This window comes from Atractosteus spatula, chromosome 2 (genome assembly GCF_055471065.1).
Source record: "Atractosteus spatula isolate fAtrSpa1 chromosome 2, fAtrSpa1.hap1, whole genome shotgun sequence".
NCBI lineage: Eukaryota > Metazoa > Chordata > Actinopteri > Semionotiformes > Lepisosteidae > Atractosteus > Atractosteus spatula.
In genome coordinates, this window is record NC_142707.1 from 9,285,723 (window position 1) to 9,308,011 (window position 22,289).

A 22,289-nucleotide genomic window follows, 5' to 3' on the forward strand; every position below is an offset into this window, starting at 1 on the left:
TTTTCAACGTTTTTTAGACAGAGAAAAAGACAACAGCAAGGAGAAAGAGAGAGAGAGAAGGGAGGGCTTGTATTGAAGTTGTTGCTTTTATTGATAACATTTTAACACATTTCCTTAAGTCAGAGAACACATAGAGCACATCGGAGAACAGTAATCATCAGAATAATCATCCGAGAAATAGAGTAGTTTAATATCTTCATAGAAACCAGAACTGACAAAAAAAAGAAAAGAAAAGAAGGTTTTAAACTGCGGAGAAACTATACTTTGAAAAGAAGGACAAGGGGGGGAAGAAAGGCAGAAGGAATACTACAAAGAGTCGTCAGCTCGGTGTTGTCAGGCAGCAGGAGGAGAGAGAGAGCAGCGTCGTACAGAGCCGAAGAGCTGAGCGGACACAGGACCGACTCTCCGCAGGGCAGGCGGCTTCCCCCTGGGCTGGAGGAGCAACGAGAACCCCGAGCGAGTCCGGGTAAGCCTGCCAGCTCACCCCCACCCTCGCTGCGGAACCCTGCAGTGGGACTGTGGTGGGAAGAGCGAATCATGCTACACGGATGTTAAGGTCCTGTCGTCTTCCGGCGGCGCTGCTAGGGGCACTGGGCGAGGACCAGGGCTGCACTGGCCTTCAAGCGAGACCTGAGCGCCTGCCGGCCACTACTGCACAAACTGCGTGGAACGCAAGTGCTGGAGTGTCCTAGTGTCGCATCGTGGGCGCCTCCTGCTGCGATAAATGGCCCGGGATTGAGATTTAATCTGCACCATTTGTTATACAAACGTGCCACACTCTTGTCTTTAGTTTTAGCGTCCTTGGAATAATTTAGTTTTCAGGTCACAATGCTGTTTGTCCTCTAAACCAGGGAAGGTCAATCGAGATAAAAGATTATAAAACACATTATATCTACCCTGAAGAGAAAACAGAATCGAAAATTTGGACCCCGATGGAGATAAGGAATAAACTGTTTTTAACTTTTGTTTTTACTAAATTCCAACTGCACTGTAATAGCTGTGCCTTCCACGTATCATTACATAACAAGTTTAAATAAACATGGCATTTTCAATCACAAGCAAGCTCTTAACAACAAACGAAAATAATTACTGTTCTATCATCCATTATTCTTCACTTTTTAATCGAAAATTTATTTGACAGCGTTGGATTGCGCCATCTAGCGTACGTGTACGTAGCCTGCAGGTCTTATTTACAAAAGAAATTCAGTAGGATTAAAAGCAAACGTATACTGTTTTCTTCGGACACCTGGCAGCGCACGTACAGGTTTGCCTGGAGTTTCAGACTGAAGAAAGAAGTGAATTCAAGAGCGAAATAACTGTAACCCATAACCGAGGTGTTGAAAAGTGATGGACTGCGCTGAATTTCAAACCAAGTAACAACAGTCTTGCGAGTGGTCATGGCTTCGCGATCCTCAACTGTATTTTGACCCTTTAAAAAAAGACGATTGACTGAAGAATTTTGATTTGATTTAGTGGAGCAGCGGTTTCTCCGAGTGGTGTGCGTGTGTCTACTCGCGCTACAGGTGTACGGCGTGGAAGAGCATCAACAAGCGCAGGCTTTCCATTCGCACGAGGTTAGAGGAGCGGAACCTGCTGCAGCTGAGGTAGAGCAGTCTTCTCTTTAAAAGGCTTCCGAAAAGGCGAGACCAGGATTTGGTTAAAAACAAAAAGAATAAAAATATCCGTAGGTTTGAGGGGGCGGAGAAATAGGACGGCTCCCCCGTCGACTGAAAATAGGGTTTCAGGCGCCCTATCACAGGTGGTTCACGGGTGTTGATCGTCCAAAGCCACGCTACCAGGTTAAGAAGAACCAGCCCTAGCGGTCAATAAAAGTATTGCAATCCCCCAAGAAAGAAGAAAACCGATGCAAGTCGTCTCTTATCTCGATTTTTTTTCCAAACAAAGGGAGGAAAAAGTAATATTCCGGGGGAAGAAATGTATTCTCCTTTCCCGAGAATGCAATTAAAACAATGGAAGATGCTTTAGTAGCTTGACAAGAGTTGGAAAAGAAGACTCTGTAACAGAGTGAAGGGGGTCAGGCTCCTCTGGCAGTGCTTGGGAGGAGCTGGCGGTAGCTGAGACCATCAGATGGGCCCGCTGGGGATGGTGTGACTGGTGCAGAGACCACCCGCCCCTCGCCCCCTCCCTGGACCAGCAGGAGCCCAGACTGGTGCGGCAGCTGTGAGAAGCATGAACAGGTCCCAGCCCCGCAGATCACAGGAGGCATGTCTTTCTGCTCTGGTAAGAGCCTGTAGCAAGGCCAGAACACTCTACAGCTCCTTCTTCGGAAGAGGCCAGCACCTTGGAGACGAAGAAGAAAGAACATAAGACTGGGCACCAGGAGACGTGGAGGAACGCGGTCTGGTGTGCTCAAGTGAGATGAGCTTGACTTGGGAGAAGAGAGAGAGCTGAAGCCTGGTTCAGAAACTCTCCTGAATAGGAGATCATGTGGCCTTGGGGGGGGCTCACAGTTCCACAGACCTGCAGGTGTTCCAGCTGCCAGGAACATGTGACAGGGATGCTCTGGTTGCAGAAAAGGACAAATGCATGGCCAGACTTTCAGTCATAGCCATCAGGCTTTTCCATGGGAGACTGTCAGGCTTCGAGAAACTCTCTTCCAGAACCCCAAACAGAGGAGCCAGCAAGATGCCGAACTGGGAAAACTGCAGCAAAAGTCCATTGCATTGACCTGTGAGCTGAGGGAGAAGAAGGAGGTCCTACAGCCTAATGAACAGCAGAAGAAGAGTCAGTGTGGTCATCTGAGACCCTGATGAGTGATGAGTGAATGCCCATTTCAGAACCACCTGACACAAGTAAACGGCGAGCTGAAGAACCAGCTATATCAAGAGCCTCCAGTCGGTAGCAGAGGAGGCCCAGTAGGTTATGGCCATCCTCCTAGAGCTCCAGTCCAGAGTCTCTTGCACTGCAGTGAAGCAGTCCACAGAGGTGTTCCCAACTCAAGCATGCCCTTGCGGAGAGGAGAGGTGGAGGACACAATTCTCTTTACAGAAGCCCAGTTACAGACCAGCCAGAGTGACAAACTACTTCAGAAAGAAGAACTCTAACAACTGAACATTTGTCTACACTCCTAATCTTTTGCTGGAAAACTGTCTGTTAAAAAGAGATGCCAAGAGGAAGCGAGTTCCGCTCAGACGGAGAAGGGCATTGCGCAACAGCTGCCACGGCAGTGACAGATGGAGGAGCTTCGGGAGGTCTTCCCATGGATGCAAAGCAGGAAATCGGGCTGCAGGAAGTGAAAGTCATTATTAGCCCATCACCATATTCCCTGGAGAAACCCTGCTGACCCAGCACAAGGAGGCAGAAGGGTCTTGGAGAAGACGACAAACCTATAAGCAAGGTCGTCCTGGGCAGTCTGAATATTTCCGGAGGATGGTGGAGCAGGGGAAGCTCAGATCCAAAGGATTAAGATGTTCCGTCTTAAGTGCTCAATGGGGAAGAATACCGTAAGGTCTTGGGAGTTTTCCCCTTTAGCCCTAAAGAACTGGGGAAGTACCATATTTAGTCTTTGGGAAAGAACTTGGTCCTTTTCCTGGGGAAAAGAGAGATTGCATCCTCACCTCAAGTCTACGACTGAAAGAATTATGGAAAAGGGCTCAATCTAGGAGGACGGCTACCTGGACTGGTTGTTAAAGGGCTTGTTTAGGAGGAGTAGCAGCGTGTCTCCTGAATGGACTGGCCCTGCCACAAGAGGCTGCCTAATGATGCCTCACAACCTTCAAAATCCACACTGCATGCAGGCATTAGCAAAGTAAGCAGCCATAGAGACCAGTCTCTCAGCTGCAGAGTATTTAGATGGCACGATGGTGGACATGGGTGGTTAGGAAAGGTGCGAGAGGGAAAAGGTACAGTTTGGCTCATGGTTGCACTCTCTGAGGAGTGGGTTTACTCCAAGGGTTATGAAAGGAAATGACAGCAGGGCAGAGTACGGTGTGCTCGCTCCAAAGTGTTGAAGGTAGCAGTCTTGCCTGAGGTTAGGAGTCGTGTCTGAGCCGACTAGGTTGGGCAGAATGGAATCCGAGCAGTTGGAGTAGATGGTGGCATGGGTGCCAGTCTGGGTTATTGAGTAATATCCCTGCCCAGACAGGATCAGCCTGGCAGGGTCGAGCAGGTTACTAGGTCACTACTTCGAACAGCTTCCTGGTGGTTAAAGCTATGGTGCTGGTGAATTAAAAATGAGGGCGGGGGGGGGGGGGAAGACAAAACGGGGGTAAACTTAATGGCTTTCCCTTTCCCCAATAAGGGAAAGTTTACGGTTTACACATCTTGGAGGGGATGTGGGTTGCTGGGTAGGGGTGTAAGGAGTCGTCTAGATTGAATGGTTGGCCATGAAGAATGCACCTACCCGCCACGATTCTACTTCATACAAAAATCCCCGCAGAATGCAGGTCCATGGGATAGAAGGGCAGTGGTGGCCAGGGAGCACTCCTGGTGATGTTGGCTAGGGAGAAGAAAGCCCCGTCTCCCTGCTGCTACTGAGAGTTTTCCTGGGGAGGGAAAATGGCTGCAGTTGTTATTTGACAGAGAAACAACTCACCCCGCCAGCCTCCCTGACCTAGTGGAGGTCATGGTTGAAGAGCTGCAGAATGCCCTTCTTCTGCAGATGGTTCCTGGCTTTGCAGGTGTTCTGTGTGTTCCAGGCAGCACCTTGGCCATGGTCCTGTTGATGCCCTAGCTTTAGCGCGGTGTCTCGCGTTACTCTGTAACTCCACCTGGGAGATGGAGCTGGGTGGGGGTCGTGGGGGAGACGTGCAACGGAACTCATGCTCCTCTGAGGGTTTGTGTTACAGGTGAGCGGTGTAGACGCCACGTAGGGAGAAAAATAGAGCAGGCTTTCACGCAAGGTTATAAGCACAAAAATCTATGGTGGCCAATTCAGATCGATCTATTCCATAAAAGCTGCTCTGTCGAGTCAGGGTGGTATTAACCGTTAGAGCAGGGACAAACACTTTTATAGTGCTTTTTCACGACTAGCACCATCTGAAAAAGATTTTATTCCTTATCAATTACAGGGTTTGACATTCAGCAGTATTTCAACGTCAAGGATAAACACTTTTAATCAAATTAAACATTTAAATCAATTAATTAGCTTGGCTAAATAACTGGCTAATACTTCCAAGAGCGCAGCCGGATAATCTGTGCCTGGGTGTGATCCATCTACAAATGCACGTGCTGTACGAACACGCTGCTCTCGATCAGCTCCGCAGTGCAGACTCCCGCTGCAGTGACAACACTGAGCCCTGTACAAAAGCATGCCATACAATCATCATGACAGGTTTATCATCATCTTGAGACAAAAATAGTTTTATGCACTTACAAAGCTCAGAAAATAGAGAAAGGTTCATAGTTTTACAGCATTCAGTAAAAAAACAAAAAACACCAAACTTATTGTCCTGTAGAATGTCATGCAAAGAAATCCCATCTATGATATTACTAGGTAACTGCAGGTCAGCAATATTTTTTCTTAGATTTTTTTAAAAATGATTATTTTTGATGCTTAACACACTGAAGAGAAGAACAAAAGACCATTTTTAACATGCAGCTATTTCTCCTTGGGGGGGTATTTTCTTTTTCATTTACAGTTTTTTTAAATTGCGCGCACGCACACACATCCACATCATCACAACAAGCACCGGGGTGAACAAAAAAAAAAAGAAAAGGGCCAAAAAAAAAAACCCCTAGCGCATCACAGATTGCAAGTGGCTTGATCGTACCGGTTTTTGCTTAACCTTCAAAGTGGGTAACTTTCCCTCTAGTTTGACTCCCCCAAGTCCCTTCATGGTGAACCCAGATGTGCACAAAATGCCTCTGGAAACCGAATTTTCACCACTAAAATCAGATCGCTCCAGCAGGCCGTCTCCAGACAGAGCAGGTATCGGCAGCTGGTCTGGTAACAATAAAAAGATTTCAAGATTCACCCTCATTTTTCTTTCCATAGAACATAAGCGTACGTGAAGGTACTGCAGGGAATAAAAGGAGGCTGTGTTTTGCTGGAATCAACTCTAAATCCTGCAAGTGGAAGTAAATAATAAGAGAATATGAATCGTCCATTAGTTTCAAGGCCCTTTAAAAAGATCCCTCTACATGTCCTTGGTCAGCTTGTGATCTCTCCCCCCCAGCCCAGACTGTGCACAGCGTCTGTACTGCCTGGCCTTTCTATAACTGAATCAGTGACATACTGTCTACAGTACTGTTTGCTGCCATTTCCAAGCAGTGACACTGATTCCACTGGCCTGTACAACAGATGTGTTCAGACCCAGCTGTATGGGTCTTGCTGCCCTAAGGAGGTCAACAGTACCTACAGGACTGCACAGTGCGAGCATCACCTGTGCCACAGCCAATTTCACTGCTGGACTCTCCTCTGCTGCGCCTCCCTTCCTGCATCATCACAGTTTCCCTTGCAGCTCCCTGGAGTGCCACATTACTGTGCACAATGTTTTCTTTGTGCTTCTATCGCAGGACACAAGAAAGCTCTTTGCCTCGAGCTGGTAGCCTGGTCACTGTGTCCCTGGTCTGAAGTGGGATAAACGATGGGCATGCAGACCAGAATCGGGTCCAGGCATCAGGTTCTGCACGGTCAGGCAGTGCCAAGTAGCCATAGCACAGAAGTGGTTTGGTTAAAACTAACTGGGATTTCATAGTACAGAAGAGCCCTCCCCCATCAGTTCAACATGCTGGAATTATCCAGGTTCCATGTCCATGGTAAAACTATAAGCGTATGCATCAGGCCCTGCGTGATGCGTAAGGCCAGGCTCCCGGGTTCGAGCACGTTTGTGTGTGCTCCCTTTTCCATGTGTTGTCACATACCTAGCATCTGTCTCATCAAGACTGCTCAGTATAATATGGGAAGGCTCTGCACGTCTTTTGTTGAAGAATTATACTTCTTCAATGCCGCCCCTCACGCAGAACGAGAGGTCTGGTTTCCTGTACTAGAGCTTTGTTTTACAGCGAACAGCCTCCATACTTTCACACATCCAAGCACAAGGCTCCTAAGACCAGACCACTTACAGACCGCAATGCCCCAGCCCCGCCTCAGGGGGCAAATTCCAAATCCAGGTAAGACTGACCCCTCTGTGGATTTGGCCCTTCCTGTCACCGGCAATGTGACATCAAAACACTCCCCCCCCCCCCCCATCACACAGCTTACTATAATAACAGCAATGAAACATTCGACACACCCATGGCCTTTTTCTGACATTTGGAAAACCTGGTAAAAATAAAATAATAAAAAGTACAAATAAATACAGAGATCATTTCAACACACATGAAATAAATTAAAACTTTCAAAGAAAGCAGACAATCCCCGCGAAAACTCCCCAACAACACCGTTCAAATCCCAGTGACCTACATGAAAAGGAGATGTCCAAACTCGCTCCTAAAGTGAAAACGAATCCCAATAAAATAAATACAAAATAACAGATATGGTTCAGTTTCTGACCTCTTCACTAAAACCTGCGCGTGTACGTAGAATTCAGTACAACGCAGTCCCTCTGCGTCTCAGAGGCTTATTCCCACGGATGGGCCTCATGGCAAGACCCGGGAAACGAGCATTCCTACCCCTCCACAATGGCAGGGCGAACAAAAACCCGGAGAGACCAGTAAAAAAAAGGCGGATTTTGGAAAACGCCTCCGGAGAGCTTCCCGCCGATGCGTATCCCTGCGCGCAGACCGCCAGGGAGAGAGACACGTCCGCGCAGGAGTCGGCGCCAGTGGCGGTAAACCAACCTCGGAAGAGGTGAAAAGCGAGAGCCCCTCCCCTGCTTTCCCTTCTTTCTGCTCACCTGCAAACTCTACCATCACCACCCTGACAAGGAGAAAGAGTACCGAAGCAACAGCAAGGATCCTGCGAGCACCGTCTATGGGCCATAGCCAATGAGACGCTGAAAAGCACTTGGTTTGACTCTCCGCCGGAGATGGAGAGACTTTCCATGACCAGCATCAGCTCCTCCTTCCCAGAAGCAGTAAATCTCTTCGCTGTGCCTCTTTCAGTGACAACGCCCAACACCAAACACAGCAGCCTTCCTCAGAGGGCAAATGCACTCCTCCAAACCCTAAAGCCTCCTGCAGAAACAAGTCTGAAACAAGACACGCCTCCTGCTGTCCTCATTAGGATACAAGAACAGACCCTGGGGTGTGGATAACACCTGTCTGTAAACTCTGGTCATTATCAGTCTCAGTGATGAGACAGTCTGCTCCACAGCTCCAGACCCCAGGGACATCCACTTTCTGCTACATTCCTTTTTAAAAACTCCACACAACACCCACCGCATTTCTCGCTACGGGCATCCTGTTTGCTCAACACAGATTCGGCTTCGCTACCTGTGGATTATTGTCAGCAACCTCACATCCCCTGTTGTGGTCCTTCCCACAGTGGGCTGATTGCCCGGGCGACACCTATCGCCGACAGAAGCTACGTTCTCGTACTTGCAGAGCACAAGCTCAATCCTGGGCTGGGACAGTTGCGTCCTGGAGCCATCCCCCCAAATCCAGAAGCAAAGCTGACCCATCAGGCTTATCTTTGACAGCAGAGAGTTTTCCAAGCAAAAACAGGGACAATGCAAATTGGGATCTCATTATAGTACAGCAAAGCACAGTGCAGTTCTCTGGGAGCTGCAGTTGTAAAACTATGGGACGGTACAATACTGGGAATATTTTCATGATGCACTAGTATAGCTGGGTATGGAGGAAAGGGTTGCATGCAAGATGAGGCGTTGGCGTGTATGAGCCTCTTTGCTGGAGAGAGTCGGGCACAGAGAGGCTCTGCTGTAGAAGGTATTAGTACAGTAAAGTGGGAGTCTAGTAGAGTGTCTTAATGCAGAACAGAAGACAAGGCAGTGGAGGAGCAGAATGTAGGAAGTGTTATAGGAATACTGCACTGTGGCATGCTTAGAAGAGTATATCACACTACCACTGTCCAGAAGAAATGTAATATAGTACTTTTGGACTTGTGTAGTAGCCATATGCAGTAAATGATGTTAGTATAATACAGGAATTTGGTATATTATAGCGCAGCAAGATAAATCAGTATAGTACTGAGATACGTTCCTGTAGAAGATGCAGTACTTTGAAGATCCATTCACTGAGGTGATCCCCAGCACAAGCCCTTAAAAGCCAAAAGTCTCACAAAAACACAAAAAACTAAAAACAAAACCTGTCATTCATGCTCATTAGCCTCATATAGCAAACTCTCCAGCACACAAAAGGATCCATATCACACTAAAGGGGTTTCACAAAATTATCAGACTGGCAGATTGGCAGAAGCAAGACAGCCAATCGTAACCCCTCTGCCCAAGTACGCATAGAAAACGTGAACCAATCATATCTCACTGCTCCAAATCAATCCCGCCCTCCCACCACCTTCAAACTAAGAAAAACCTCTCCAGGTCTGACCTGGGCTCCTCTCCTGTTATTCCATTTCAGAACCAAATCACACAAGAATCGAACCCGGGCTGCTAGTAGAATTATAAACAGACAGAAGCATATACAAAACTGCCAATGTGTGTTTTACTCAAGCACGATAAAAACAGCCACTGAGAATACTGAAAAAACACTCATGCTTTAAAAAAAAATTAAATATTCCTCTCTTATAATTCTAGAAACCACTGGCATCAAGAATATGAATTGTACAAATTACATATACAATCGCCATATTATAATAACCATAATCATAATAATATTAATAATAATAATGCATTTTGTTTAAAACTTTACATACTGTATTCGGAGCGCCTGTGCATGGCACGGTAAACACGCAGCCAGTCGAGACAGAAATGGGATGACGTGATTAAAGAGTTGATACACAAACATGTGAGCGGATTAATACTGGACTGTTAAATAAGTCTTGTCTGATTCGCTGCTGATGCTGCTACTGTTGCTGCTGCCTTGGTCTTGAGTGGCGGTTGTCAGGATCCTTGGTTGTCATGCCGGAGGGTAGGTGAAGTGGATTATGGGATGGGTAAGAGGTTGTCCGGGTAGCCGGTAGATGATCGCTGGTCAGCTGGAAGGTTGCGTTAGCGGGCGCAGCACAGCAGCGGGCGGTTGTAAAGACGTGCATGCGGGTGAGGGCGCTGGCTCAAAGCTCGAACCCTGGACTCGCTCCCTCTTTCTCTCTCGCTGGCACCCTGTCAGACTCGGGCACTGCGGCCGCCCCTGAAACACAGACACAGCACAGGGCGCGGGTCAGCCTGGGAACGGCGGCGCTGGCCAGTCCACCGCGTCCCTCGGTTTCAACAAACCTGCGCGAGGAGCACTCAGTGCGTACGCAGAGCTCACAGGTGTCGCGAGAACCTGTGGCGAGGAAGAAGTACATAACACCAGATTCCTAAGACAATCCCCACCACACCGAGTTCACACCCGATGTGTTCTTCTAGAAAACACAAGTCTGGAAAGTAACGTGAGCATCTTCAAGCGATGCAAATTCAAGAAACTGAAAAACAGTTCTAAGGCACCGTTTAAGCTTTGCAACATCAGATCTTCTGACTTTCTTTGAAGAATGTGGTTAATCAAGCATGGCAGAAAATGATTCTGTGTCCCACTCAACTCTTATTTCTTGCAGCTACGGACCCTTGCGCTGGGACTGATCACATCTCATCTTGCTGTGCGTGCATCTGTGACCAGTTTAAGAAGCTATACTTCTTATTGCAGTAACATCCTCTATTTCTCTGACTTACATTGCATATGAATAACAATATTAAGAAGATCTAAGAACATCAGTATCATTATTTATTCAATTTTGTAACCCCAAGATAATATACAGAGAACGCTAGAACTGCATTCTAGATAAGCGAGCACAGGAGAGACGAGGGGTGAGTGTAAATGTACTAGAATAATTCTAGATAAGCGAGCACAGCAGAGACGAGGGGCGAGTGTAAGTGTACTAGAATAATTCTAGATAAGCGAGCACAGCAGAGACGAGGGGTGAGTGTAAATGTACTAGAATTATTCTAGATAAGCGAGAACAGCAGAGACAAGGGGCGAGTGTAAATGTACTAGAATAATTCTAGATAAGCGAGCACAGCAGAGACGAGGGGTGAGTGTAAATGTACTAGAATAATTCTAGGTAACCGAACACAGGAGAGACAAGGGGCGAGTGTAAATGTACTAGAATAATTCTAGATAAGTGAGCACGGGAGAGACGAGGGGCGAGTGTAAGTGTACTAGAATAATTCTAGGTAACCGAACACAGGAGAGACAAGGGGCGAGTGTAAATGTACTAGAATAATTCTAGATAAGCGAGCACGGGAGAGACGAGGGGCGAGTGTAAGTGTACTAGAATTATTCTAGATAAGCGAGAACAGCAGAGACAAGGGGCGAGTGTAAGTGTACTAGAATAATTCTAGGTAACCGAACACAGGAGAGACAAGGGGCGAGTGTAAATGTACTAGAATAATTCTAGATAAGCGAGCACGGGAGAGACGAGGGGTGAGTGTAAGTGTACTAGAATTATTCTAGATAAGCGAGAACAGCAGAGACAAGGGGCGAGTGTAAATGTACTAGAATAATTCTAGATGAGCGAGCACAGCAGAGACGAGGGGTGAGTGTAAGTGTACTAGAATTATTCTAGATAAGCGAGAACAGCAGAGACAAGGGGCGAGTGTAAGTGTACTAGAATTATTCTAGATAAGCGAGAACAGCAGAGACAAGGGGCGAGTGTAAATGTACTAGAATTATTCTAGGTAACCGAACATAGGAGAGACGAGGGGCGAGTGTAAATGTACTAGAATAATTCTAGATAAGCGAACACAGGAGAGACGAGGGGCGAGTGTAAATGTACTAGAATAATTCTAGATAAGCGAACACAGGAGAGACAAGGAGCGAGTGTAAGTGTACTAGAATAATTCTAGATAAGCGAACACAGGAGAGACAAGGGGCAAGTGTAAATGTACTAGAATAATTCTAGGTAACCGAACACGGGAGAGACAAGGGGCGAGTGTAAATGTACTAGAATAATTCTAGGTAACCGAACACAGGAGAGACAAGGGGCAAGTGTAAATGTACTAGAATAATTCTAGGTAACCGAACACGGGAGAGACAAGGGGTGAGTGTAAATGTACTAGAATAATTCTAGATAAGCGAGAACAGCAGAGACGAGGTGTGAGTATAAATGTACTAGAATAATTCTAGATAAGCGAGCACAGCAGAGACGAGGGGCGAGTGTAAGTGTATTAGAATTATTCTAGATAAGCGAGAACAGCAGAGACAAGGGGCGAGTGTAAATGTACTAGAATTATTCTAGGTAACCGAACATAGGAGAGACGAGGGGCGAGTGTAAATGTACTAGAATAATTCTAGATAAGCGAACACAGGAGAGACAAGGAGCGAGTGTAAATGTACTAGAATAATTCTAGATAAGCGAACACAGGAGAGACAAGGGGCGAGTGTAAGTGTACTAGAATAATTCTAGATAAGCAAGCAGAGCAGAAACGAGGGGCGAGTATAAATATACTAGAATAATTCTAGATAACCGAACATGGGAGAGACGAGGGGCGAGTGTAAATGTACTAGAATAATTCTAGGTAACCGAACACGGCAGAGACGAGGGGCGAGTGTAAGTGTACTAGAATAATTCTAGATAAGCAAGCAGAGCAGAAACGAGGGGCGAGTATAAATATACTAGAATAATTCTAGATAACCGAACACGGGAGAGACAAGGGGCAAGTGTAAATGTACTAGAATAATTCTAGGTAACCGAACACGGGACAGACGAGGGGTGAGTGTAAATGTACTAGAATAATTCTAGGTAACCGAACACGGCAGAGACGAGGGGCAAGTGTAAATGTACTAGAATGATTCTAGGTAACCGAACACAAGAGAGACGAGGGGCGTACTAGAGCAACTCTCGGCAGAAGGCAGCGCTGGGGCGGGTGGGCGAGCCGTACCTTCACTGTAGCGGCGCGGCAGGGGCCCCTGAGCAGTGGAAGTGCACGTTCTGCCACTTGCTGTCGCGGCGGTGCCACACGCGGGTCTCCTCCGACTGGCTGCTGCGCGGCCGGCCCTGGGCGTCCACGAACTGCGTCAGGCGGATGTAGGCGATGCAGGCGGCGTCCTCTCCGATCAGGTGGACGTGGGGGTTCAGGATGGTGGTGTGGATGGGCTTACTGTTCTTGGACAGCACTGAGAGAGAGTGAGGAGGAGGAGGGAGGATTGTTTTTGTGACATGAGAAGAGCAGTAATTACATGGCGCAACGCCAACACTTAGGCTGCACGATGACTGCAATCGGACTGTCTTTCACAAGGCCTGCTGAGCCCTTCTAACGTCTTGTTTTGTGCTTTCCCCACATGCAGGCCTTCTCAAGCATTCTGCCCACCACATTTCCTCCCCCAGCGCCTCCCTCCTCCCACCCTCTCTTCCCGGCACTCTTACAGTTCTCAAAGTAGAATCTGTGGAAGTCCATCCCCTCCACCAGGTTGCCCAGGGCCTCGGGTTCGAAGGAGGTCAGACCGGGGTCACATATTTTCCTGTGGGGGGAAAAAAAAGCCAAAACTGAACTTCCCCGCTGAAAGAAACTCATACTGCACGCTGAGAGTGTCTGAAATACACCAGTGGCATCACATGCACAGAACTATACGGCGGATTAAAAGAATGACATTGTATCCTGGGAGACAGAGGAAAAAAGCACGACTCGCTTTGTGCTTCAATTTGTTCAATTTCAAGACTTCCTGGTTATAACAGAGAAGAAAAAAGGCCTACCTCAGCACGGCTTCATTTTAACTCCACTAGGCTGTCTGTCTGTGCAGAATTGCTCAAAATAAGCTAAGGGTGCATGAAACCTCCAGTACCCAGTGCATGTTTTGTACAAGATGCTACAGCTGGTAAAATGACTCAAACCACAGTGCAACACCACTGTTGTGCTTAAGTGCAGCACAGAGACACTGCCGAGCATCAGGGTCTATACTGTCCTCAGCCAATCAGAGCTACCCCAGGACAGGCCCCTCGGTCCCGCCTCCCCCTGACCTCCGCCCCAGCGACTCACGCGTAGGCCTCGAAGTCTCCGTTGTTGACGGCCTCGATCAGCTGCTCCGTGATCTTGATGATCTCTTGCTTGCGTGCTGAGGAGGAACCAGCAGCATCGTTACTACAGAGCGTGGCACTGCCAGGACCCAGCCAGCTGCAGGACGAGTGCCCACCTTAACCCGCACCATTATGACCTCACACAAACACACACACAAATTCAAAACCCCTTTCACACACTCACTTCACATGTGTCACGTTTGCTGGTCTCTGCACACATTCCACAAGCAAGTCACAAGTTCCCACCTTCGGCCTCACAGATCACCCCGGAAACACTGCAGCCTCCAATCAGGGAGTTTCCTGACATCCTTCCAGATGTACAAAAAAAAACTCCTAAGAAGAGCGCTCGAGCTCCCACGCACAGCCTCTTTTGTGCTCTCATACTGTAAGGACATTTCATTGACAAGTCGCACTTGCAGGGGGATTGTGAACAACATTTCCCTTTATATATGCCACTAAATTTGACTCACTGTGCACACTGGGCTGCAGTCAATGACTCAATATCCCTAAGTGCTCTCCAAACGCATTCCCTTGAGCTAAAAGTGAAGGAGATCAAAGTGCGGCAAAGCTTTCCATTTAGATAAATATACATGCAACATGTACAGTACATAACTACGCGCAGTACGAACATAGGCCACTCGGACAGGGAGGGTGAGGGGAGTGGGATCAACGCAGTGCTGTGGGTGTCCATTTAATAACGCCACAGTGCTTTAGCTCCAGAACCACATGGGCCATCAGTCTTCTTACCTACTGATCAGACGCGAAACAAATAAGACAACAGCTCCGTCAGGTCCTGCACATGGGATCTAGAGGAGCCTTTCTCACGGACCCACAGCCGGCTCCTTACAGCTGGCCGCAATAAGGAAGCAGTTTGTCGTTTCTGCGCAGCTGTAGCTGCAGGGGGCCTGAGGAGCCGCGGACAGGTCGAGACAGCCCTTCCTCCACCTTACCTGCCGGCCTGTTATTCATGATGGAGCACGCCCCTCCTCACGCACCGCCGGCCGCTCTCCGCGCATGCAGCATGGCCTCCCCCCTCTTGCACACTGGTGCGCTCTCCCGCTTCCACACTCGCGCTTGTGCCCTCGTCCCCTGCCGGCTAGCCCAGGATCTCTGCACCGTGCCGAAGTCACGGCATCGCCAAGGCCCGGCTCAGTGCAATCCACCCTTCGCTTTAACCAGATGGAGTTGCTCTGCCCGGCCCACTCTTCCTTTTCTCATTTTGGTACTCTCCCCCCCCTCTTTCACTGACTCAGTCGTGAGCAGACTGCTGACCTCAACATGCTATTCTCGTCCCCTCAGTCACTTAGATCAGATTTGCTCCCCCCTCCTCCCCCCCGCAGGCCTCGGCTGCGGCACGGTCCTGGAGTGGGCGGGGCCGCTCGGAATCCCGTACACACGGCAGGCGGATGAGCGGGTCACAGTTAACGAGAGGATAATCCCCTAATGCCCAGGGCCGGCTCAGGAGGTATCAAAAAGGCATCAGCACTGCGGCAGCAGGCTAGCAGACAAGAGGAGCCGCTCCTCACTCTGGAAATTCAGAAAATGTCTCGCGGGTAGCAATCTAACTTCTGAAAGGACGGCTTGGGGACGAATAGCTTGGAGCCGCAAACGGAAACTGAAATGGCCATTGATGGATAAGCCCTCGAATAAGGGGAGTTTGGTTAAGCGTGCATCAGCAGCAACACTGCAGGAAAACAACCCCCAGCCCTGCACTTCAGCCCTGTACACAGTCGTTCACCACTGGTCCATGCTCAAGCTGCTCAAGTCCCTTGACAGAGATCAAAGAGCACCTGATGCATCGGCTGCTAAAGACAAGTAAGACAGTAACTGCCCGGCTCTCCCTCCAAGATCGCCACAGCGACTGAAGCAGCTCTTTGTACCGAGATGAGTCGCCATCCCGCGCCTTCGCTGAAGGCTCTCAATGGCCTGCACTTTGGCCACCCTGTGCTCATACTGCACCAAGCAGACAAGCTGTAAAACACAGTGCCCCGCCCCCAGCCCGTACTCACTCTGTGGAGGCATAGAGGGGCTGGAGGGGGGCAGTGGGGGGGGGGAGGAGCGGGGCGGGGGGACAGAAGGCCTGGCAGACACCCCCTCGGAGTCTGAGTGGGGGCCCGACCCCCGGCGCACACTGCCCACAATGTCTGTCAGCCGGGACGCTGAGGCCGGGAGGGGCAGGGGGGTGGGGCCAACAGGAAAGGAGACAAGAACAGGATGACAAAATAAAACACAGAGAAATGAGACAGGAAAAGTGTGCGACAGCAGAAAAACAAAAAGAACTGAATGCACTACGCTAACGTACAGCAAATTGACGGCCTCTATAGAGTCAGGTTTGGAAATCAACTGCCATGTGGATGATAAAGGTCTGTGAGACTGGGAGAGAACCGCAGAACAGGCTGAGAGAAGCGTGGAGTCACACGTGTTGAACTTTAACTTTCTAATCAAACCACATCCACAAAGCCACATGGCCAGGATTTCTGGGGCGCTCTAAAGTCATGTTGTGTGTTTTGTGGTTCAGGCTGTAACCCACAAAAAGTAACACAACACTACAAAACTAGAAATACACTGTGCATACATCTGGGGTCAAGTCACAATGAGTCCTGCAGTACCAACTGTAGGAAATAATTCCTTACAGAAAATATTCAAATTTAAAATACAATCCGATCAATCTTTAAGATGAATTACGCAAAAAAGCATGTATGACAGCAAAATCTACAAATCCCAGGTATGAGCTCAGCATGATCCCATGTATATGCACAGTTTCTGCTACTAATTAGTTATGTAATGACAGGCCACAGGGGTGCGTAAGGCAATTTCTAAATGACCCTGCATACATACTGTACTTGTCAGTTCCAGGGAGCAAAATCAGTGGAGGCAAAAAAACATACAATGTAATGAGATAATGAAAGCAATGCAGGAAGACATCGCATGGATTTGCTAGGGTGATATCTATGCCTATTGAACCTTCAAACCCACCCGGCGCAAAGGACCGAGACACGCTACAGGGACATCCAACAGCCAAGCAGAACAGTGACAGGGTGAGGTGCATCGCACAGTAGTCAGTCCATACGGGAGCGGTCATGCCCTGCGTTTCAAAGCGGGCTGCACTCCCACAGCAGGTGGCCTGTTTAACAGTGCCGCCTTGAGTAAAAAGGCCTGCGAAAAGGCCACTCGTTTCATTCAGAGCACGAGCGGACAGATTTCCGAACCACAGTTTCCGAGCTGGAAACGCAACCACGAGGCTGTGAAAACTGATCTGCTGGGCTCCCTCAAGTGGCAGGACGACGAGGGCCTGGGCTAGATAAGCAAATAGCCACCAGCCATGCCAGCCACTCTTCCCATGATCCTTGGATTCTATCATTTTGTTTTCCATTCTGACGTCTCTCTTTCTGCCTGGGGAAGTTTAAAACCACCCACACAGCGGATCAGAAATACGTTAGGTCGAGGGAACCTCTCTGTAAGCCTGCCGAAGCTGCCTGACATGCTGTTTGGGCCTGCATGCGGGGTTTTGTGTGCTGTGTGTGGCGAGGAAGGGCTGTATTTGTGAGGACCAAGAGTCAGAGGAGGAGCATGGCCAAGACAGCCGCTCCTGAGAGACAGGAGTGGGGACTGGTGAGGGGATCCTCACGAGACACCCGGCGTCATCTTTCAAAACTAAAAGCACCAAAAACAGGCAGTTTTGGGGCTACTTGCACCCCATGTCATGGGTCTTGTGCTGGCAGGGTGCCAGCCAGCAGGAGGTCCTCTCAAGTACAGAAATGCAGGCAGCGAGTGTGAATGCAGGATACCTTGCGCCTGGGCCGATCTCCATGCTGTACTTACTCTGGAGAGGAATGACAGGGGTGTGGGGCGGCAAGGGGCCCTGCTGGGGAGCTGGGGCTCTGCTGGCCCCCCCCTCGCTGTCAGACCCGGGTCCCGAACCCCTGCGCACACAGCCCAGAATGTCTGTCAGCTTGGAAGCTGAAGGCGCAAGGGGTGGCGGTTGGAAGAGAAGCAGAGACGTTAGGACTGGAAGGGAGGGAATTAAGAGTTTGTGCAACACAGGCCTCACAGAGGGGCAGGCAACCGGCCTGAGAAAGGGAAAACCTCAGACTTCTTTAGCTGGCATTGTCCAGCGAGGCTTCAGCGGACACACACAGCTCCAGCTTGGACTTGTCTCCAGTGCCTGTGCTAACCAGGGCAGTACTACTGGCCCCTACTGGTCTGAAATATATTTCCACTCAAGTTCCCTGCGTGTTTATTAAAAATTACTCATACTAGAACAATGTATCCCTATCAGTCTCCAAATGTTAATTATTAGGGAAGTGCTTGACAAAATCAAGTGATTAAAGGAATAAATCATTTAAAAACTGGGCCTAACTAAGAGATCTTACATGAATTTTGCAGATGTGTTTTGTATAGTACCAGAGCTGCAGCTAAAGCAGTTCCGCTTCATACCACAAGAGGGTACAAGGGAGTAGTGAGTTTTAGGCACTAATACATGTGTATTAAAAGCAGTAGCAGGGCTGTTGGTTATTCCATATTAAAGGGGGAAAAGGGGGAGATCATTACACAACGAATATCAAATTGCTCCTCTTCACAGCATGAGCTGCAGTGAAGTATTAACTTGGAAGAAAAAGTGGTGCAAAAAAACAATCTTTGAACATAATGTGTTTTTTAACCACACCGTAACAATGTTAAGGAGTGCAGTGGAAGGTGAAGCAAGATGAACAGGCTGAGTAAAGGCTTTTGGTTTTTAGAGGTCCATCTGTCTGTTAAAAGGTATTAAAAGATTGCAGCCCCATATGCACACAGACACAGCACACAGACTCGCACATCAGCTCACACAAGTGGTGAGCTTGCATGAGGGGCTTGCAGGACTGAGCATGCTCAGATGGACTTACAGAACACAGCGGGGGGCGGGCTTTGTGGTGATTGGACGGCCTCCGAGTGCGAACCGGAGCTGGACTGGGCCTTTACTGAGCTGCTGTCTAGACTCTTCCCTGTTCGGTCAGGGAGGAGGGAGAGTGGAAAGAACGGATGGAAAAGGGAGAATAAAAACATGAGAGGAAAAACAAAAGCGGAATGCAGAAAAGACGGATTCGGGGGAGGCGGCAGGTGTCGACGTGAGGCCAAGGAGAAAGACGGGGAGGAAGCCGCTTGTCCGACCAGGGGCAGCCAACGTCGGCAGCAACCACCAGCCCATCTGGCCACCAGGAGCGAGAGCACAGGTCCGACCTCACAGGACAGAGACCGGGACACTTTCCCAAGCTGTGTCCAGCCTGGCAGGTTGTGTGCTTGTGAAATCCCACGCCTAAGGGAGTGGATTGCCTGCTGACACCTTACTCAGCCCTACGCCGGGAGGGAAGGGAGGCTGATGCGAGCACTGCAATGCAAAGGGCTAGACAACAAAAATCCGCCACAATGAAAATCTCAACCCACACCTCCTCAGTACTACAAATAATCCCGTAGCACAGCTGTTCGTGAAGCACCTGAAAACACACGTTTTGCGATATGTTTTACCAAAAAGAGAATATTGATACAGTTTTCATCAAAAGGAGATTTCTGCTCCATGACTTCAGTGAGCAAAAGAGGAAAAAACACCAACTTGCATCTGGGACCTGGAATGAACTGAGACTGTGGCACAGCACAAGAGCTCCTCTGTTCACACCAGCAGCTGCTGCACAGGGCCTTGTGCTGAGTTTCCTCTTTCACACAGGCGCACACACCACACCTCTCTCACACACACACCACATCTCACACATTTCCCTGCCTCTGCTGCACTGCACTGCCGCTCTCCGAGATGTCATTTAAAATAGGCTTCACACCTTCTCTCTTACTTTCCTCACGTTGCTAAAAATACACTGCAAGGTGCCCTTGCTCTGTCCCGGGCGAGTGCAGCAGCACAGGGACAGATCTCACCACCTGAGTGGCTTTGCTTCAGCTTTCGAGCTTCCCAACAGGAGCAGCCTGGTGTGGGATGATGTTCCTTGATATGTCTGTGTCTGATATAGTGTGTGTGTATCATACAGACCCCCAGTGTGTGTGTGATACAGACCCCCAGCGTGTGTGTAACAACTGTGTATGTGTGTGTGTGACAGACCCCTGGTGTTTGAATGTGTGTGTGTGTGTGTGACACAGACCCCCGGTGTGTGAATGTGTGTGTGTGACACAGACCCCCAGTGTGTGAATGTGTGTGTGACACAGACCCCCAGTGTGTGAATGTGTGTGTGTGTGTGTGACACAGACCCTCAGTGTGTGAATGTATGTGTGTGTGACGCAGACCCCCAGTGTGGGCAGTGTGCGTGTGTGTTTGTGTGTGACACAGACCCCCCGTGTGGGCAGTGTGTGTGTGACACAGACCCCCAGTGTGTGTATGAAGGATGCCTGGTGTGGGTATGTAAGGCAGTTTAAGCTCAGTCATACCTTTGACATCCTCATCCTCAATGGTTGTGTTACTGCTGTCAGACGACTCCTGCAGAGACCAGAAACATATCTGTTAGCACACACCATTACTCATCACGCGCACACACACAAACACGCCTGCTTTAGGCTTCATTCTCTCACACACCATATTTACCCACACACCCACTTACCTGTCACAGCCATCGTGCTTCCACACAGTCAAACACTCACCCACATCACTCATACAGACAAACACACTCACTGGACACACTGCCGCACAAAACACTGGAGCAAACAAAGACACACAGGCCTGCATACTGCTTTTCATTTCCAAAGACTGAACAGCACAGGAATGAACTAATGGAACATAAGAGCAATACAGCAGAGGTCACAAGTTGTGTCACAGCCAGCCTCCTTATCCACTGGATTGACTGACTCAGAGCTAAGTCATGGCCCTGCCATGGTATGGATACTTCTAGTTGGGTAAGAAAATAAAAGCCTGACAGCAGTTACAGCTGCGTCCACCAGGTGGCAGCAGAGTGTCATAGTGGTGACGGACCTCAGAGCATCCTGCTCAAGCACAGTGCCCGATCAGTCCACCCAGCACACATGGGTCACACCCCTACACATACACGTTTGGTGACTCTCTTAAAACGTCTTATGTACAACACCGAAACTTCTTTCCCTTGGTTGAATCCTCGTTAATACAAAACATACTGTTCGGATAAGGTCCAACTGGCAATGCTCTTGCATGCTCAGCTTTGCCCCCCCCCCCGCCAGGCGAGAGCTGAGCTCTACAGCCGCCTCTGCTTTGCCTCCTCTTTCTGTCAGTTCTGCTAGTGGAACCAGGCGGCTGCCCAGGCTGGTCTCGACACCGGTCTTTAAAAGCCGAGCCGCACCCAGCTGGGGTTTCCGAGAGGGGCTCTCCAGACCCCCCCCACTCCAGTTGTTACGGATGATCCCGACGAGGGAGGCAACGGGAGAGAGTTGTCCTTATTCGCACCGGGGGATCTGGCGCAGATGAACCGTCAAGAGGCTTCGAATATGGACGACGGCCAGCATGCGATCCCTTTATGAACACCACAGGCCCGAAAGCCGTGTTCCGAGGCTGACGTTAGCAGGCCAGCACTAACGCCCCCGCCCCAACGCCCGCAGCTTCTCCTGACCTGTCTCCCTCTCAGAGGGCACAGCCCTGTGTCTGGGCTTCAGCGCAGCACCACGGCAAATGCCATGATCGCTGTGCCGTCGGTGGATTCCGACTTACTGCATTCTTTCGGACTGAATTTCAGCCGTGCAGGACAGACAACAGAAACAGACAGGATAACAGAAACGACACGAGAACAAACCCAAACTCCACAGCTATGACATGTCTAATTCTCCTCTGGGTGAGAGGCGTGCAGTACACCACAGACTGCTCCAGGAAAGTGACGTAGCTACAGACTGGCAGGGCTTAACTGTACAGGGCACAAGCTGCTACGATGAGGTGTATGCTGCCAAACGAGACTTGTTTTAGGCACTGGGCGGTGATGAACAGAATGGAAGTCAGAACAGGGAGAAAGAGAGAGGCAAGCAGAAATGCAGACAGAATAGGAAGTGGAGCCCCCACTGACATGGGCTCAGTGTGTCAGAGGTCAAAGGTTTTCCGTGCTCATAATGTGCTATCATTTTCCTGTGCCCAGTCTTTCACTTCCTAAGATTCTCACACTCCATGTGAAAACACAGAGGAGTCCTCACTACATCATCTCTGCTGTGCGGGAGGACACAGGTCTCCTTCGTTAAAAGCTACTCCAACTAATTGCTAAAAGGCAAATTGTCCAGTTAAATAATATTTTTTTAATTGAAAAACTTTTAGAACTACCTTTCTTTCCCAGAAAGG

The 22,289-nt window shown here is 49.1% G+C and overlaps 1 protein-coding gene across 19 annotated transcripts in view; it reads right to left on the reverse strand.

Moving 5' to 3' along the window:
* Positions 1–67: 67 nt before the first annotated feature.
* LOC148839172 (calcium/calmodulin-dependent protein kinase type II subunit beta) overlaps positions 68–22,289 on the reverse strand; it is a 79,550-nt gene continuing 57,328 nt past the window's right edge. For 18 of the 19 annotated variants that reach the window (XM_088905015.1, XM_088904979.1, XM_088904952.1 and 15 more), the window contains 5 exons: positions 20,435–20,483; positions 13,992–14,067; positions 13,382–13,476; positions 12,897–13,131; positions 68–10,167 (listed from right to left, as the gene is read on the reverse strand). In XM_088905015.1, the coding sequence (XP_088761141.1) occupies positions 12,899–13,131; positions 13,382–13,476; positions 13,992–14,067; positions 20,435–20,483 (453 nt within the window). In that variant the 3' untranslated portion in view covers positions 68–10,167; positions 12,897–12,898. Of the gene's footprint in view, positions 10,168–12,896; positions 13,132–13,381; positions 13,477–13,991; positions 14,068–18,828; positions 19,012–20,434; positions 20,484–22,289 lie in introns of those variants that run through there. The other variant, XM_088905025.1, reaches the window with a different exon arrangement.